Source organism: Liolophura sinensis, chromosome 12 (assembly GCF_032854445.1).
Source record: "Liolophura sinensis isolate JHLJ2023 chromosome 12, CUHK_Ljap_v2, whole genome shotgun sequence".
Taxonomy (NCBI): domain Eukaryota; kingdom Metazoa; phylum Mollusca; class Polyplacophora; order Chitonida; family Chitonidae; genus Liolophura; species Liolophura sinensis.
The window spans coordinates 2,757,449-2,776,823 of record NC_088306.1 but is presented as its reverse complement, the minus strand read 5'-3'; the positions used below and the strand labels follow the sequence as shown (position 1 = coordinate 2,776,823).

The 19,375-nt window shown below is 38.9% G+C and overlaps 1 protein-coding gene across 1 annotated transcript in view; it reads left to right on the top strand.

Moving 5' to 3' along the window:
* LOC135479335 (mediator of RNA polymerase II transcription subunit 12-like protein) overlaps window positions 1-13,579 on the top strand; it is a 50,027-nt gene extending 36,448 nt beyond the window's left edge. The window contains 8 exon segments of the mRNA XM_064759158.1: window positions 249-410; window positions 1,187-1,326; window positions 1,656-1,767; window positions 2,436-2,546; window positions 3,127-3,238; window positions 4,110-4,286; window positions 10,033-10,255; window positions 10,590-13,579. Coding sequence (XP_064615228.1) covers window positions 249-410; window positions 1,187-1,326; window positions 1,656-1,767; window positions 2,436-2,546; window positions 3,127-3,238; window positions 4,110-4,286; window positions 10,033-10,255; window positions 10,590-10,929 — 1,377 coding nt within the window. The 3' untranslated portion in view covers window positions 10,930-13,579.
* The last annotated feature ends 5,796 nt before the right edge of the window (window positions 13,580-19,375 follow it).

Here is a 19,375-nt window from a genome sequence, read left to right as displayed (position 1 = left end):
CGTAATGCTGGCTGCCGTCATATATAGCTTCAAGCTGTTATTTACTTTCCATAAACCTGAGTTGACTACTGTGTTAAAATAAATGAATTTCCTGCATGCAAGAACAGTAAAATCATTTAGCTCTGAATTTACGTCACAGTGTCCCTCTTCTGAAAATCAAGTCGGCTGAAAATAGAAGATAATTATCTGACTTGACACTGTGTATTTATTTCTTCATTATATTTTGGCCGAAATCTGTGTATTTACAGAAAGAGTTGGTAAACAAGCACACAGAGGCCACGGATCAGATCCGACAACTGTTACCCCTCCCCCAGAGGTCATATGAGGTCATCACTTGCGAACCTCATGGGACGCTGGTAGATACGAAAGGCAACAAGATTGCAGGCTTTGACTCCATCTGCAAGAAACAGGTGAGCGGGTTCATGAGTGGGTGGAGAGACACCCAGATGGTTCCATGGAACGGAAATTTTTCTTACTAACAGAGTGTAATATTGAGCAGATTGATTATTGAATGATATTAATTATGTATTGATACGCAGATACCTTAATAAATGGATCTTTATTGTGATAGCATTACTTTTCATTCCATTCCCCGGGGAAAGCAATTGTGATGTCACCATGTCACAGAAAGATTGAACATTTGCAACCAATGTGTACAGTGTTTTCGTTTGCCAGCAAAGAAATCATACAGGACAGGTAAATTAAAAGGTTTTTGGTCCCTTGGACCGGTAAGAAAACAAGCATACTCAAAATAAGTTGTTTGGGCCTACATGTCAAGATAAATAAATATAAAAGCCTAAAAGCTATCGAATCCTAACAGTGTGATGTTTGCTCAAAGTCAGAGAGCGAGCTATCAGGTTTGGTTGTTTTTGCTACTCGGCCAAGCACTTCACGGTTGATTGAAAATGTATTTGCTATGGAGTAGTCTCCCTTTAACTCAATTTAATCAGTAAATCAAGACATCAGGTGATTGGTTAACTCTTATGTTGCGTTTTGCATAAACAGGGTACATAGCAGCAGAATGTTTGTAGGACGTGTAAATTTTTGCATTGAAAAATTTTAGGTCAGCGAGAACACTGGTGTAGGGTATTATCCATTATGGTGCATGGTGGAAACCCACAGCCATTTGCAGGTTGCCGCCAGACCTTCCCACGATCAAGTAATGCAGTAAACACATTAATTTCAGGGCCATCAAGTGGCATCTAAAGTGAAGATCAGTGCTTGGGATGTCATCGAGGGCTACAAGAACCCTGCTCCCTTGTCCTGGACGCACTTTGGGGCAGTGAAACTAGAGAGGAAGCCCCTGAAGTATGAGGAACAGTTCAGGTCAGTCTGGCGGAGTGGGCAACATTCATGCTTCTTATGGGCCCGAAAGCTTTGAAAAATGTGGAATTTGATGATAACATCCAGGATTGAATAACATTGCTTTGAAGTTGTGTAAGTAAATACACTGTATGATTTTGGGGCTTTGAAAACGCCTGAAAACTTGAAATCTTTAAGTGTTTGAACCGTGAGGATTCTCTTTAATAATAGCCTGTGCAACCTTGTCCAGTTTTGTAGTGTTGTGGACACTTCAGGATCCCCAGCTCTACATACATTACATATATGTCAGTACTTTGAGTCCATGTCAATCACCTTGTCAATCAATGTCACAGGATGCTCTTATACCACACCCACTCCATGAGGCAACCAACCAGTTACTACCTGGAACCTCCACCACTTCCCCCAGAAGATTTGGAGCCGGTCCAAGAAAAGGTCGTCACCATGGTAAAGTGCATTGCCATTCCATGAACAGGCTATTATAAATTTACTGTACCAGAAAGTTTAGAGAAATGTCTTTTTAACATTGTTGAGTGAAAAAAAAATTCTGCAAAAAAAAACAAAACAAAAATATTATGTATTTGTAAAAGTCAGAACAAATTTAATTAATTTATTTATTTGATTGGTGTTTAATGCCGTACTCAAGAGTATTTCACTTATACGACGGCAGCCAGCATTATGGTGGGAGGAAACCGGGCAGAGCCTGGGGGAAACCCACGACCATCCGCAGGTTGCTGACAGACCAGAAGAAATTTAAATCCATTTGTTGCATACCAGTATGTCTGAATGACAACACAGAGACGTCTCCAGCACTTATACCCAGGAGATTATTCAGGCAACAGGCAAAGCCTGGTAGTTTACCCTAGGACATTTCCTTCATCCATAAACGGGAGTGACTTGATCCATTTAAGTGAACAGTAACAAATATTCAGTGTGTGGTCACAAGATTGTAGACTAGAAGGAAACCATCCAGACAACAACGTTGTCCTTTCATTGTAGCCAAAGATTAACCATTCAGTGTCATCAGTATGCAACATGCTTTATCAGCTACGACCTGTAGCAGCACGAAATCTTTTACTTTCTCTAAGAAGAAAACAACTTTTGTGGTTTTGCAGGAAGAGAAACCTCAGGAGGTTCAAGAAACTCAGAAAGACGACACAGGAAAGAAAACAAAGCGTCGCAGACGACAGACTCGGCCATCTGCTACTACTAGTCCATATGTGCAGGTCAGTTGACGGGGTCTGACGCGCGTGGATGTGATTGATTCAGGCTTTTTGCCATGACCGTCCGCAGGTTGTTTGCAGACCTTCTCACGTACATACGAAAAGGAAGCCAGCAATGAGCTGGACACTTTTTTCTTTGGCAAAAAATTAATCAGCGCAAATCAGATTGAACTTTTTCTATTACTTTAGAATAGGTCAGGTAATATCAGTCTTTTCTGTTCAAGTGTTATTGTTCAAAACTGGTAATAATGTTCCTAAATATTATAAAGCAGGCCACATTATAACACGTTTAGAATCATTTTAACTATATAAATAGTTAAGTCACACATGTACATGTGCGAGTTTCTCATTCATTGTAATTAAATTATTACTAAATAGACATTTGACATTGTCCTGTTTTAGAAATTTTTGATTAAGAATGTTCTGGCATTCAAGACACTTCTGAAGAAAAAAAAAACGAGATTTTTTTCAGCTAATGGCCATCCAGGTGTGAACATCACACCAGAAGTTTCAGCCATGATACGGAACTGAATACAGCTGTTTATCAGTTCCTTGTTCTTATCCGTGTGTTCGTGTGTTCCAGTCTAACCCTGTTCGTAACATGCCTGACCCTATGTACCAGCCTAACCACCACCCAAGCTGGTTCCCACCCCAGCAGCAACAACCGTACAGCTACCCACAGCAGCCCGGACCAGGTAAGTGTTGTAACACAGGTTAGATGTGAAGGATTAGGGTTTAATGCCACGTGGACATGATGTCAGACGTATTGTGGAGAAAAAAAGCATTAGAACCAGAAATGAGTTAGGGCTGGCAACATGAGCATCTAAAATCACAATAAAAGGAAGCAATACATTTTTAAAATTGACTAAAAAAGAGTCTCCATCTCAAAATTCAGAAAACTTATTCGGTAATTTCCAATGTATTATATTGTGCAATATCGCCTCAAAAAGGTGTAAAGACACCTGTGAATACTTGTCAGAATGTAGCATTGCCAGAAAACCATGGATGTAATAAAAAGATTTATAAAGTACAGTATTGTCAAGCAGTTATTTTTGCAATTTTTTACCAGAATAAAGGTTTTAATACATTTCAAAGTACGTGTAAACAGATTTTGGAGATTCCATCTTGATATCATAAATGATGTGAAACAATACATATTCTTTTGTAAAAACATGCATTTGAATATAACCATTTTTTAAAGAGGGTACAAGCTGATGGAATTCCAATCGAAAGTAAAGCCCTGGGACTATGTTTACAAGACTGCATAAATTGGGTTTATTGTGAAGTTTTTGTAAATAACACTGTCGATACGCTATATTTCTATGGTAAGTTGCGAAAAATTGATTAACTAAGAGATCCTTGTTCATTCATGCAGTGAAATTCTGTTAATAACCCTGTCAATCTGGTTTATCGTTAACATTTTTGTAAACAACACAGTCTGTAGATATTAGTGTCATTATAAAGGCAACATATTTTCATGGGAAGTTACCACAAATTTTTCCTCATGACTATTGTTTTGTTATTAAATGGAATGGCGTTAACCCTGTCTGATTCTTTGTCCCGCAGGTCCGAAGGCGGTCCTGCACACGATGCTGCGGGCGCGTCAGCCGCCGCAGAACTTCAGCCAGCCTCCGCACATGATGCACTCACAACTGATGATGCGAAAGCACCAGATGATCCGCCAGCAGCTGCGCACGCACCAGCAGAACAACATGCAGTCACGGGTGATGATAGATAACCCAGGCATGTATGGCACCCCCATGCCCGCCGCTACCCCCCCCGGCCGCCGCCGCTTACAACCCCATGGGGACTACGCCATGTGAGGATGCTTATCTAACTCTTACTCTGCAAGCTTTATACCACTTAGTCTTACTACTCTTCTCTTAGTCTCTGTGGTGAAATCTCTAACAAAACTTTATTAGTTACATCATTACTCAGTGACAGGATTTGGAACTATAAATATGTAAAGATGTGGTGTCATTAACTCTCATACTGGGAAAGCGGTTTATCCTGTCACTGAGTGACCACATAACGAATTTATCCTGCAAAGACCCATCAAATTCTATGCAGAATACTGTTGCATCAATGAATCGCTCCAGCCACGTCACTGTTTTCTACCTCCAAATCAAGGGAGATAACTGAGTCAACAGACATAACGGCATGGTGGGAATATACTTGTCTCCCATGTGACCGTTGCTGTCAAATGAAAATTGGAGAATTTTGTCTGATGCAGGATAAAAGAGTATCCAGTTCATATTATCATAATAGCACCGATTGGAAATGGCTGTGCCACATGTATGAATAGGTTTAAGACTAAAACATGGCAAGATCAGACAACAGAACTTCATTTCCAGTCAGTGCTGTAAAGTGTATTCATGCAATGCTCTTGACACCCATTGAGTGTCCGCTACTTTTATCTCAAACTAATTTGCCTGCCTGACAGACCATTGCCGTCTTTGGGAGCTGATTTCATATAGAAACACTCTCACTGACTAAGCCATGTTTGTTTCTTTGCTGTTGAGGCAGACTGAATAAAGCTACGCAAATATATTCACCTATTCATGTATAAACTGATATTTTTTATTACATGTTAGCTTTGCTTTTAATCTTTTATAAATAATTTTAGCAAAGCAGTCTGACTTTCTGGTGTGTGAAAGGCTTCATGCTTTAAAGCATGTTTTCACATTTAAATTTGCAAGAATATTTAATACCAGCTTGGCCTGATGCCAGTCATCCAGTTTGCCTGACATTTGTCATTGCCACTGTCAAAGTAGGAGGTCTTCTTAACTGAAGGTATAAAGGCTAGTAAAAATCTAAACATCATTAGCATACATGTAACAGGAAATCAAGCTGTATCATATTGGATAACAGACCCAAGGATCACAAAGCATACATGTAACAGGAAAGCAGGCTAGATCATGTTGGATAATAGGCCCCAGGATCACAAAGCATACATGTAACAGGAAAGCAGGCTAGATTATGTTGGATAACAGGCCCCAGGATCACAAAGCATACATGTAGCAGGAAAGCAGGTTAGATCATATTGGATAATAGGCCCCAGGATCACAAAGCATACATGTAGCAGGAAAGCAGGTTAGATCATGTTGGATAATAGGCCCCAGGATCACAAAGCATACATGTAGCAGGAAAGCAGGCTAGATTATGTTGGATAATAGGCCCCAGGATCACAAAGCATACATGTAACAGGAAAGCAGGTTAGATCATGTTGGATAATAGGCCCCAGGATCACAAAGCTATTCACAAAGTCTCGCTAAAAACTTAAGTCAGAATTAGTCTTCATTGGTAGTATCATTCCTCCATAAACATATTGAACCTGTGCTGGTGAGGAGATGTACCTGAAGGTGTACCTGATGGACTGTGTGTGCTAAAGGCATGGTATTTCACACACCTAGGTTTTTTCAGTGATGCATCTGTGGTTTATTATCATAAAGTGGCTTTTATTTTAGATGTTGTAATTTACAATTACTTGCAGTAGTGCTGATGGACATGGTTTGACATGAAAATATTTGAACAGATATGAACTCTTGAGACAAAGTAGGGCATTAGGTGTTGGAAAATCCTAGAAAACAGATTCTTTCAAGGTTGAGAATCATGAGAAAATATTAAATATTATTAACATGGGACTGGTGCTTGAAGTATATCCTCTCAGTTTAGACTAATGACTCTGAATCTTAATAGGACTGAAGTATATCCTCTCAGTTGTTTTTAAGGCTGTCAGTGTTTTCATGTTTTCAAGGCTTTCAACGGTTTCAAGGCTTTCAATGGTTTCAAGGTTTTCAAGGCTTTCAATGTTTTCAAGGCTTTCAATGGTTTCAAGGCTTTCAATGGTTTCAAGGCTTTCAATGGTTTCAAGGCTTTAAATGTTTTCAAGGCTTTCAATGGTTTCAATGTTTTCAAGGCTTTCAATGGTTTCAAGGTTTTCAAGGCTTTCAATGGTTTCAAGTTTTCAAGGCTTTCAATGTTTTTAAGGCTTTCAATGTTTCAAGGCTTTCAATGGTTTCAATGGTTTCAATGTTTCAAGGCTTTCAATGTTTTCAAGGCTTTCAATGGTTTCAAAGCTTTCAATGTTTTCAAGGCTTTCAATGGTTTCAAAGCTTTCAATGTTTTCAAGGTTTTCAATGTTTCAAGGCTTTCAGTGTTTTCAAGGCTTTCAATGGTTTCAAGGCTTTCAATGGTTTCAATGTTTTCAAGGCTTTCAATGTTTTCAAGGCTTTCAATGTTTTCAAGGTTTTCAATGTTTTCAAGGCTTTCAATGTTTTCAAGGCTTTCAGTGTTTTGAAGGCTTTCAAGGTTTTCCCATCATGTAGATATGTTGTCAGCAGCAAAAATTGCCAGGATAATCCACATTTCCAAAACATTAGATGATATTCAAGTTTATTTTTATGCCTTCCTCTGACATTGAAAACAATTTTTTTTTCTGCTCATGTAAAAATTAACATTGATGTGGCCTAAATACAGTTTTGCCCATGGTGTTGGTGCTTTTAGTTTTTCAAGATTCCGAACCGCTTTCTCTTCATCGACCAGCTGTCGAGTGGTTGTAAATCTAAGCTACTTCTCTGCTGGGACTCATTGAGACACTCTCAACTTCACTGTTCTCTGGGGTTTGGTGGGAATAAACTGTTGACAAAGCTGGTATGAGCATTTACTTGGTCTTACACAAAGTTCATGCATTGGAGATCACTTCAAGTCTATCCACCAATATGCATGTAACATACATATGTTACAAGTATGAGAGACAAAATACCAATCCACTGAAGTAAATCAGTCGGGAAGTTTTCTAATAAATATTGTAAGTAGCAGTACATATAGTTGTCCTGTTTTACTAATCCCATTTTACTGTTGGCTCATAACACAAAAAATAAGCTGTTGGGCTTATCCAGAGATAGAATAAAGCTTTTATTGCATTGAGCTTCTATTAGATTGCAAGTTCATGTTAGCTGAGCTGGGGTTTCTGCTTCATTTCTCTCCGTTATACATTGACACTTTGCTTTGTTCTGTGAGCAAAAATCTATACTTAGTCTGAGATAGCCATACAAGCAGTGTCTGTGTGGCTATTAGTAGTCGAACAACAGAAATGCACCCATGAGACAGGTGTTCAAATCTCCCAACAGTATTTTTTTTCTTTAGAAAACGATCAATAATTCATCACTACATATATCAGTTGAAATCATAGTAGACATGTGCTCCAATTTACTGGATGAAATAATTTTTCAAATATCATGACCTAAAAGATGGCTGGTAGAGTTTGGTGATAGTGTTGTATCGGTATATATAGAGGATATACAAATGAGTGACCCATTATATCAATTTTATTGAACAAGTGCTGTAATTTTCATTTGCTCTGAGCCTTTGGCGAGGACAAAGGAATATCACATCACGAGTTTAATAAATTTGATATTTATGGGTCACAAATTGCATATCCTATTTATCCCATAATTTATTTTGAACGACTTTAGGTGGTTGATAGAGACGACAATGTCGTTTTGTTTTGACAAATATGTCAATATACTGATATCAGTGTCTGTGAAATGATTGGATCCAAACCACACGTTTAACTAACTATAGGTCTAGAAAACAATGAGGAAATCTGTAATTTCTGCGAACAGAAAACATTACGCAGTCCATTAGTGTGCTATAAGACGACAAGCTCTGAGTTTTTTCAAAAATATCAGCATTCATAACTGCTCATTTGTCAACACATTTGACTCCAAATTTGTGACGTAAATCTAGGTCATATCTGTACGACGTCACGCGCTGACTTGCAGGGTTTGGGGAGCGGTGATTTCGAAAATCATACTGAATGAAATATTCAAATTCACGCTTTTAACGCAGACAATTCGCCTCAAAACTTATTTGCTGGTCTCACTAACCATCATGGAACTTGGAGAATGCAACAAAACAGCGTCTAAGATGTCTCAAAGGGCGTGATTTTGGTTCTGTTTGGACTTTCCGTGTGATGGTAGATGTGATGTTGAATCAAAGGGTCACAGTGAGACCAGTTATCGTGTTCAGTGTGGCAGATAGAATGGACTGGATCTAGGAATAATTGGAGGCACATCAGTTGCAGGCAATTTCATACCCACAGGACAACTCTGTGGTGCTTGACAAAATACCAAGTTAAGTTTTTTAAATTTTGTGAAAATATGATACTGGGGCATGTTGCTGTTGTTGACTGTTGAACTTGAGTTGACCTTTTGTGAGTACCCATACCTTGTTTAGACGTACAGCGTCAAGCCCTTCATTTCCTTTGCACCAATCTTTGCTATTTTTCACATTTCATGAAGATACATTTTATGTCTATCAAGTGTCCCAAAAACTTAACCGTTTGGCACCAAGAAACTACTTGCCCAGTGCAGCAAGTGATCACTAGCCTGGTAGCCCCCCCCCCCCCCCCCCGCTTCCCTCCTCCCCCACGGCAACAAATAATAGAAGAGAAGTAGTCCAGTATGCAGTTGTACTTTTTCATTGGATCAGCTTGTCAATGAAAGTTCAGGTGACCAATCAAAAGTTTGGATAATTTATATAACCTGTGGAATATAACAAATTTACATAACTGTTGTTATATCACTGACACAGGCAAATTATGGGATAAATGTATTTACAAGGATAATTTGATACATGCGTGTATATAAAAGGGGACCTGTAACTATTTGAGCAGGGAACAGGCGATGGCAGAGTGGGTAAGAAAATTGTTTTTCAGTAGCTACCTGTAGGACACGCAAGGTGTGGGGTCGACCCCAGTTTTGTACAGAGAATTTGAGAATTGCTCAGTCTTCGACGTTTGCAGAGTCTAATGTTCATTGAATGAATGATTGTGGTGTTCATTGAAGACCATTTGTTTTCACCAGTATGATTTGTATACCCATATGCCTGCCAGTAACTTGCCAAAGGGCAATGGTTTACCCAGGCACCCCTGTTTTCTAAAACTCTAAAACTGATTGATGTTGTATTAATTAAAAAATATGGCATGAAACAGTTAAATGAGTCAAATTGGATTATTGAGGCAAGAGATAGTAAATCCCTTAAATCTACCACATGGAAGATTCCTGTGGTTTTGCTGTGTGAAAAAGACAGTTAATTCAGTGCCTGATAAGTTCAAATCCAGCTGCTGTTGATCTGTTTCCACTCTTAAGGTACAGAAGTCTGTTAGATGAATTGTCAGTTCTGTTTTTTTCTGGACTCCGCTCAGTTTCCTCAGCCTATATTCATGTATTTTAAAGGACCCACTTTGACAAAAAATTTTTCATGACATTTTATGAAAATCAAGTCTGCTTTTTGCACTGTAACCTATGAATAGTAATTTATGTAGAAAGTTACAAGAAGTATGAGTTGCGAAGTCTTGTGAAAGTGGGGTCAGACCTCCCATTTGATAGCTAAAAGGGAAATATTCTTGAACAGGTGATAATACATGCCAATAAAAAATTATCACCATGCCTAATTTCCTGTTTCTGATTGTCTATTTTTGAAGCTGCCATGCCCCAGGCGTACCCACCTTACAGTAACATGCCACAACAACAACAACAGCCGCAGCCCATGATGGAGCCCACCCACACGAACATGATGTCCCAGCCAATGGGCCAGACGTACCAGACGACAGGCTCTACCATGATGCCTCAGATGAGACAACAAGGCGGTTACATGGCCCAGCAACCGCCTCAGCAGCTCCAACCTCCTTACAACCCTCAGACCAGGTAGCGTAAGGATAGGAGTGTGCTTTTCAACGGAACATCATATCATTGGAATTTCTATACTCTGTGCAGCCGTATAGGCAAAGGCCTTTCAGATAGTGAGGGACATGTATTAGGCAATTTCTATTGACTAAACTTATGACAAGAAGCAAGGATAAATTGCATATTTTTCATGTCATATTTTAAAAAAAAAATGAAAAATTATTGGCCCATCAGGCATAACCCTTCAAGGCATCAGGTTTTTTTTATCTATTTTAGCTATTTTTCAGTCGGTTTTTTTTTTTTTCATAAGTTAACTATTTTTCATAGGGTTTTTTCTTTTGTGTTTCTCGTTCAGGGTGCATCAGGGCATGAGCGGCAATATGGCAGCAGCATCTCAGGGAATGTCCAACATGCCAGGCTATAACCAGATGGTACCTCCACAACAGCCGCACAACTCCTACAACATACAGGGCATGGCAATGCCCCAGCAGCGGCTGCGTCAACTGCAGCAGCATCAGCAGCAGCAGCAACGCCAGCAGCAGATGCAGACTCAGCAGCAGCAGACGCAGGCGCTGGTGGAGCAGCTAACCCGACAACTGTCCGGTAACCGACAGCAACAGCCCCACCCCCCTCCGCCTCCTCAGTACCAGCAACACACGGCATACCAGCAGCATCCACAGCACCCGCAGTACTGAGAAGGAGAGGAACAAGTGTGAAACGCATTCCTATGACTCAGTCCTAATTTTAATTCATCATCACAGTGGTTAGATTTTGGCACTGGAACTTGGAATTTTGACAGGTGTGTTGTGAAATAGGCTATGAGAAATGATAATAATTTCCATGGCTGGGTACAAAAAAATAACCTCTGGTATTAGAATTTAAATTTTTCCCTTTTTGTCAGTGAGAAAAGGATTGTGGAATGAGATATGAACAATCCCTAGTGAATAAGCTGACAGAGTTATGTCCTCCTTGGTAAGATCTAGAATATTTATTTCAGTACCAGAAACTTTCTCTGGCAACATGCCAAAATATCATTGAAGTGCAGAAACTTTTGATTTAGGGTATGTTTGCTTTACTCTTGTAATTGGAAGAGTCCATATTGGAGATCTGTGGCAAAACATTGATCTTAAGAGCACATTTTTTAGAGTTGGGAACATGAATTAACTCTCTGAAAAAACAAAAGAGCTAGAAAATGTTGTATGTTAACAATATGCACAAGTTTCCCATGACATGACATATCGTTACATTATCATTAAGGTGTAGTTTTGTGGACCTCTCGTTACTGATCAAAAACTGTTACACTGGTAATTTGGACAGTTGTTTCATATATTAATTATTGGGGTTGATTTAAGAAGGTTGTATTGTTATCTAAAATGACCAAAAAATGTCATAAAGTGTAAATTTTCTACACTCTATAATGTTGACAGACTTTGTTTTTTCCAAATTCAACACTCTTGTGTTTCGGTTGAAATGGCTTAACTCTGTATAAATTACTCTGTATTTTTGGTAGAATGGGCAAGATGATATGAATTAGAATTGTGAATTAAATTTTAGGTGTCCGCCTTTTAGTTGAAAGTGAGATAATTTATTTCATTCAGGCTACTGAAAAACATTTGTGAATAAAGTATATTGTATACTATGAATGAATACTGTATTTATCATTGCTAAATGTCACACAAAGGTATGTAGAAAAGTAAATGTCACACAAAGGTATGTAGAAAAGAAATGAAATGTTGCATTATGCTTGATTATTTTTGGTTTAAGTCAAATTTTCAATTTTACCCACATTCATATGGTACACAAGTGTAAAATGTATAGGCCAATCTTTTTATTTGTATATATTACTTCTCTCTTGAGATACAAAGTTCACACAAGGCCTTGAAAAGTCTGAAAAATCAGGGTTTTTGGCAGTTGATCGAGGAAAACCGTGAAGTAAGTCGACAGAATGAAGCTGTGCTAGTCTATGTTGGATGCTGACACTTTCTTGTGGACATTTTTTTTCACATCTGTGAAATTGTGTAATGGACTGCTGTGTACTGGTGCATGTATATGTGAAAGACTGAAAGTTCGACTAATTAAGATCATTTTACAAGGCTTGTATACATGCACCCTATTTCCTTAACCTTTTCACATATGAAAGAGCAACTTTAAGTCCAGTTTATACACATTTTAGGTGAATTTTGATGATGAAACTACTTTGGTTGATTGGCCCATTTCTAGGCTTCACAGAAGGTGTCATTTTACCATTCTACACAGAATCATGCCATCAGAATAGGCTTATGTACAAAATACTGGGACATTGTAGACACTTTTGTCAGGAATTTTCCACTATAATATTGGCCGTGTTATTTATGTCTCTCTGTACATGACTGGTCATGCATTTATTTCTGTTGATGTAAATATTCAGGGGGGAGACAACTCATGCATCTGTATATACCCCGTGTCATCCATATTTGAGAAAATTCTGCTCCTTGGCTACAGTGTAGTGTAAGTTGAAGAACTGTTATATGTAACATCTCTGGTATAAATGGAAACTATTATTAGATGAAAGAGGCAAGGGATGTAACTCTGTACGATAATTGCATGTACATGTGTAAAGATGTGAGAGATTTTCATTTCCCATGCACTGACGCCGTAGTGAAATTGGCTAGAATACAGATTCTCTTCATAACATTCAGTGCTGTTTCATTCTGCCTTGTGTAAAAAGTAGTGTAGATATAGTTGTGCTTCAGTCAAACAAGCCATCCGAGCCTTTAAATTCCTAGAAGTTACAGTACTTTCACAAGTTATTTCCCACTGATGATTCATAGTGGATTCTGGCAGAATCTCAGACTGTCTCACATTACCTTTGCTCCAGCTAACTGTCTGGTAGGTCTATGTGTATATCCACATGTAACAGTTTTAACTGCAACAACATAACAGTATTACCTGATGTTGCTCCAATCTCGTTAAAGTCAAATGTGATAGTAACTCACTATCACTAACTCACTAACTCATGTCAGTCTCTCTTCTCACGGGTCATATAACGTTCAATGAAGACAGAAACTTGAGACTGGACATCAGTTTAAAACACAATTTGTAGTTGGTTTAAAATTTGTAAGTTTTAAAAGTTCTAACACCAGACAGTTTCCTGGATGCCAGGGAATTATGTTAGGCTATTTGAGGTTTTGTAAGACTTACGTCGGTTACAAAAATACAAAGCACAGCTGGAGGAAGCTGGTGAGACTGGAATCGTTGCAGGATGCATCAGTTACAAAAGGTTGTTTACAGAAGTGTTATTTACTACTGTTTTGTTGTATATGTTACGTGAATGTAAAAAAACAACTAGAATTACTACAATTATACCTGTACAAAATTACCTGGTGTCGTGTGATCTACTCCTGTACTTCCTGACATTTGTTAGCTCAGCCATGTAAAGTGACAACTAGCCAGAGTGATGGTTTGTATCTGACACTTGGGTTTCCTTCACCCACATGACATAACTGGCCGCCAGTCTGCACACTGTAAATGGCCCACATGATATAACTGGCTGCCAATTTACACACGGTAAATGGTCCAATTGACATAACTGGCTGCCAGTCTGCACACGGTAAATGGCCCACATGACATAACTGGCTGCCAGTCTGCACACTGTAAATGGTCCAATTGACATAACTGGCTGCCAGTCTGCACACGGTAATTGGTCCACATAACTAGCTGCCAATTTACACACGGTAAATGGCCCACATGACATAACTGGCTGCCAATTTACACACGGTAATTGGTCCACATGACATAACTGGCTGCCAATTTACACACGGTAATTGGTCCATATGGCATAACTGGCTGCCAATTTGCACACGGTAAATGGCCCACATGACATAACTGGCTGCCAATTTACACACGGTAATTGGTCCACATGACATAACTGGCTGCCAGTCTGCACAAGGTAAATGACCCACATGACATAACTGGCTGCCAATTTACACACGGTAATTGGTCCACATGACATAACTGGCTGCCAATTTACACACGGTTATTGGTCCACATGACATAACTGGCTGCCAATTTACACACGGTAATTGGTCCATATGGCATAACTGGCTGCCAATTTGCACACGGTAAATGGCCCACATGACATAACTGGCTGCCAATTTACACACGGTAATTGGTCCACATGACATAACTGGCTGCCAGTCTGCACAAGGTAAATGGCCCACATGACATAACTGGCTGCCAGTCTGCACACTGTAAATGGTCCAATTGACATAACTGGCTGCCAGTCTGCACACGGTAATTGGTCCACATAACTAGCTGCCAATTTACACACGGTAATTGGTCCACATGACATAACTGGCTGCCAATTTACACATGGTAAATGGCCCACATGACATAACTGGCTGCCAATTTACACACGGTTATTGGTCCACATGACATAACTGGCTGCCAATTTACACACGGTAATTGGTCCACATGACATAACTGGCTGCCAATTTACACACGGTTATTGGTCCACATGACATAACTGGCTGCCAATTTACACACGGTTATTGGTCCACATGACATAACTGGCTGCCAATTTACACACGGTAATTGGTCCACATGACATAACTGGCTGCCAATTTACACACGGTTATTGGTCCACATGACATAACTGGCTGCCAATTTACACACGGTTATTGGTCCACATGACATAACTGGCTGCCAATTTACACACGGTTATTGGTCCACATGACATAACTGGCTGCCAATTTACACACGGTAAATGACCTAAAATTTCGCCCATGAATATGTTGCATATTTTGCTGGATAGTTACTTCTGTTGATCTTAGGAGGATGTTTTGAGGATTGATTGGAATGGAAGTCAGGATGATACCCTACTGGAATAATATAGGTTTCAGAGCAAAAAGTAATACAGTCAAACCTGTTCTATGCAGCCAGTGAAGGGAGACGTAGTGAAGGGAGGCCGCAGACAGGTTGTGGCCATTTAGTGCAGTGTTACACTTTCACACTCTGCAATTTATTATAATGGACTTGAATTTGAGTCAGAGAGATCCCAATTCACAGCCCCAGCATGTGTCCTGTTTTCATTTCAGTTCCGTTAAACCATAATCATTCATTCATTTCAGTTCCGACAGCATGATTCTAAAATGGGAGTTTAGGACACAGAAAAGACCAATGTAAAGTGTATGTCGGATGAAACAACAATACACTGTTCACAAAAATAGTCGGATTTATTGTTTTTAGAACTTTTTTAACCCAGCAAGATACATTTGAAACTTTGGATTCTACGGTGATCTTTTCTGACCATATTGGGACCAGTGACATCACATCAGCCAAAAAAACATGGATGTTGTGTCACAGATAATTTATGGGTCACTACAGAGCGTTGTAGAATCTGACATTTTAAAACCGTTTTACTGTTGAAAAAATTTACTTTGGAAGAAAAAATACCCCATAGGGGCCTACTATTTCCTAGAGTGTTTATTGATGGTTTTTCATTTAATATTAACTTCATTAAAAGTGTTTTCTTTGCAACACATTACACATGGCAGTGGGCCTTGACCGAGTGGTCAAGACGCCCATCTTTCATTCTCAAGGAAAAACGAGGTGCGAGTTCAAGCTAGCACCGTGCTCAAGCATTTTGTGGATTCCTCCGCTCTCACTGTCTAGGGCAGTCCAAAATTACCCTGATGTAAGGTCTGGCAAAAATTTTGTTCAGCTAACAATTGCCCCAAACCAGTGCTTTCCATTTAAAATTTGTCAGCAAAATTACTCGTCAAATAGGTCTCCATGGCCTGAAGTTTGCAGACACTTGTGTTCCTTATCACTTCATCGATCAATTTATCGCAAGCACAAAGTCGATCTGATATTTCCTAGGCCGCATGAGCCCCCGTGATTCATTAGTGTCACAAATAATGACAACCTTGAAAAATTTGACAAGGGCAGGTAACTGCATCAAGTTTTTGATGGGTTTGCCCGACGTTGCTATGGGGCTATGTTTGGCTGAACAAAATTTGGCAAAACCCTACGTCAGATTAATCGCAGATAAAGCTCTTGGGACCTTGTTGGAAGTATGTGGTTGTCAGCGAGCGTACAAATGACACAGATTCGTTAGAAAGAGATGAACAATCAAGTCCTGGTGAAGTTCTTATGTAGGCTTCATTTTATTGTCGTACAGTTACCTAGTACAAGAAGTATAAACAAGATATCATGCAAATCCATAACAATAAACTGGAAAACTGTACAATAAAATGCCTTTATGACTCTGCTGCTAGCTGAAAGGAACAAAAAAAAAAAAAAAAAGGATAAAAAAAAAAACAAAAAAAAAAAAAAACACCAAGTCACGTCTTTAAAATGCTTTAAGTAGCTGAAAATAACAAGTTGCTTGCATAGACCAACACAATTGTCACAATACATACAAGTCAACTTGAACACGCAAAGCTTGGTAAATTGTATAAGTAGAATTTTGGTCAAGTTAGAAAAAAACAATATCAATAGCAAAATATATTTCATGAACATTTCCAGGATAGCTGAGGACATCTTCCTTCAAAGACTAACGCACCAATGTGTTCCCGTCCAGAAGATAAACGTCAGAATACAAATAAGAAAAAGGGAGAGAAAAAAAAAAGAGAAGACCGTATAAACTTGTTACTACTACAGTGGCAAAGTTACAGGCATGCATTTGCTACACATAACAAGGTGGTATAACTTTATGTCACGTATACCGAATAGATAGCTCCACTTTGCCTAACCTTGTCCAGTCACAATGGAGTCGCATCTAGCATTTGTGTATGAAGTTGAACTTCCGCAGTGTGATTGTCGCATTGAAGGACAAACTTTCCTAAGTATAATTTGACAAATCACACCGTGAATGTGACATATGAAAAGCTGTTTATTTTATCTTCATTTGACTACTCCAATTGTGCGACGAGTCAGGCCGGGTGAAGCAGCTTTATGAAGCAGACATGTCTCTGAAGAAGAATCAGTAGGAGCGCTTGGGCCGCTTGCACAACCTACCTCAGCCTAAAGCAATCTAACCTACATAAGTGTACAGGTAGTACATGACATGTATGGTTTTATGTGTGCAAATATTAAAACGCAACTCCGATTACCTCACACTGAGGTAGATTTGTGCAAGTCCAGTCTCCTTTGAAGAACTCCGGGTCTTTTCAAGTGACATTTTTTCCTGCCGCACATATTTAAAACAAACTGACTGCCTTGAGGAAAGACAAGACCAAGTTGCTGTTGTATATGTAGTTAAAACAACAAGCATAACTGAACAACTAAACCAACATCAAACAGAGCCAATCAGCAATCATGTAACACAAGTTTGAAACTGCATGTACTCATTAACAGTTGGACCAATAAGGGATCAAAATGGAATAAACAATGCAGCCAATCACAATCACTGGCACATACATATAGGTCACTCACACTACCACCAACCAATGAAAAGCCTTAACTCCACAACAGCAAACAGACTATCACCCAATCACATTTATGCACTTGTACATGTACACTAACAACAGGATTATACAAAGATGTTTTATGTGTATTTGAACGAAACTGGGACTCAAGATGCCAGTATAAACATGACAAACATGTTTTCACAGGTAGCCATTACCAACAATATACTGAGTTTGCAATGGAAGACATCAACACACAAACCAGATCCCATTCACATTAGTATGGTCACAACTCCATACATTTCCGAAAGCCACTCAATGTCATATTTATGAAAAATATGAAGTTGGTGTTAAAAACAGGCAACAAAACAAAGAGAGATATGAATATAAATTAATATCCTGAATATTAGCATATTAAATGGATTGTCTAAAGTGAATGCCAAATCTATGTCATACATGTATGTACTGTGTGAAATTCCACTAAAAATGAAGCTGCCAAACACTTTTAAAAATCACACTGTAAAAAAAAGAGAAAAAAATTAGTTTGGCTATAGGTGTGGAGTCTAAGCCAACAAAGATCTGTACAAAAAAGTCAGTACATGTAAGTCGTATGGAAAATGTGCGAGATTCATTCTGAAACAAAACGCCCAGTTCATTAAAATTTATCATTAAAAGTGGACATGTACTTACTAAAAAGCGGTCTAATGAACCTTCACTGGGAGAATCAGTTTGATCCCTCACCTTAAAATGTTCTGCTAACTATTTGTAACTACCGTAAAGTAAGAGGGCTTAGGCTAAATGTATGGAAAAAGGCTAATTTAAAATCTCCCTTAATAACATCCATGTACATGTGAGTGGGCATTGAGCAGAACAAGCCACCCCTAAAACACACTGATATGATGTGATGATTAAAACTGTTATATGGCATGTTAAAAAAACAGGCTGAAAAAACTATACCACAAGAGAAAGTAATAAATAACAATAATAGACGCACATGGAAAAATGCATGTATATTTTGCTCTTAAGCTCTTCATCTAAAAGGAACTGAACTGTCATAAAAATGGGATGTTCACTCCATCCCGTGTGGTACTTTTACATTCCCATGTCCTGTTTAACTCCATAATGCTACAACATAAGCATAAAAGTAGGTGCCTGACATTTTCAAATCACTCCTTTGCAGAAAGTGGTAGGGCCCACACTGTTCAACTCCACAGAACATAACTGACCAAACTTACAAGTGCAAGACTTAAGTGACCTTGATCCAATGTCCTATACCATGAAGAATAATGAATATGGGTTTCACCACTTTCTCCAAAGCGGTGTTTTCAACAATGTCAGACATCTATCATCAGACTTGCATTTACATCTACATGCTTAGATCACTTTAATCGTTGGATGGACTCACAGAGCTGTTTCCCTTGGTCAATAGAAAACAACAGAGCTTGTTGGCAAGATATTTAAATTGGCAACCATGAACGTGGACACTTATCCTACAAGTAATGATAAGGAGAAAAATCGTTTTCAATGTAAATATTACATAAAATGTTTTAGGGAGAGAATATGTTGCTCATTATAAGCATACGAGATTAAAATCATTAGTATTAATAATGAAACGCCACAGCCCACTTTTGGCATCAACCATGTATACATGTACACCCTGGCTACCTTTCACAAAATCAGACGATCTGTCCATTCTCTTGTCCGTTCAGCAAACCACACACGACATGGATTTTCTAGCAGACTGCTGTGTGCA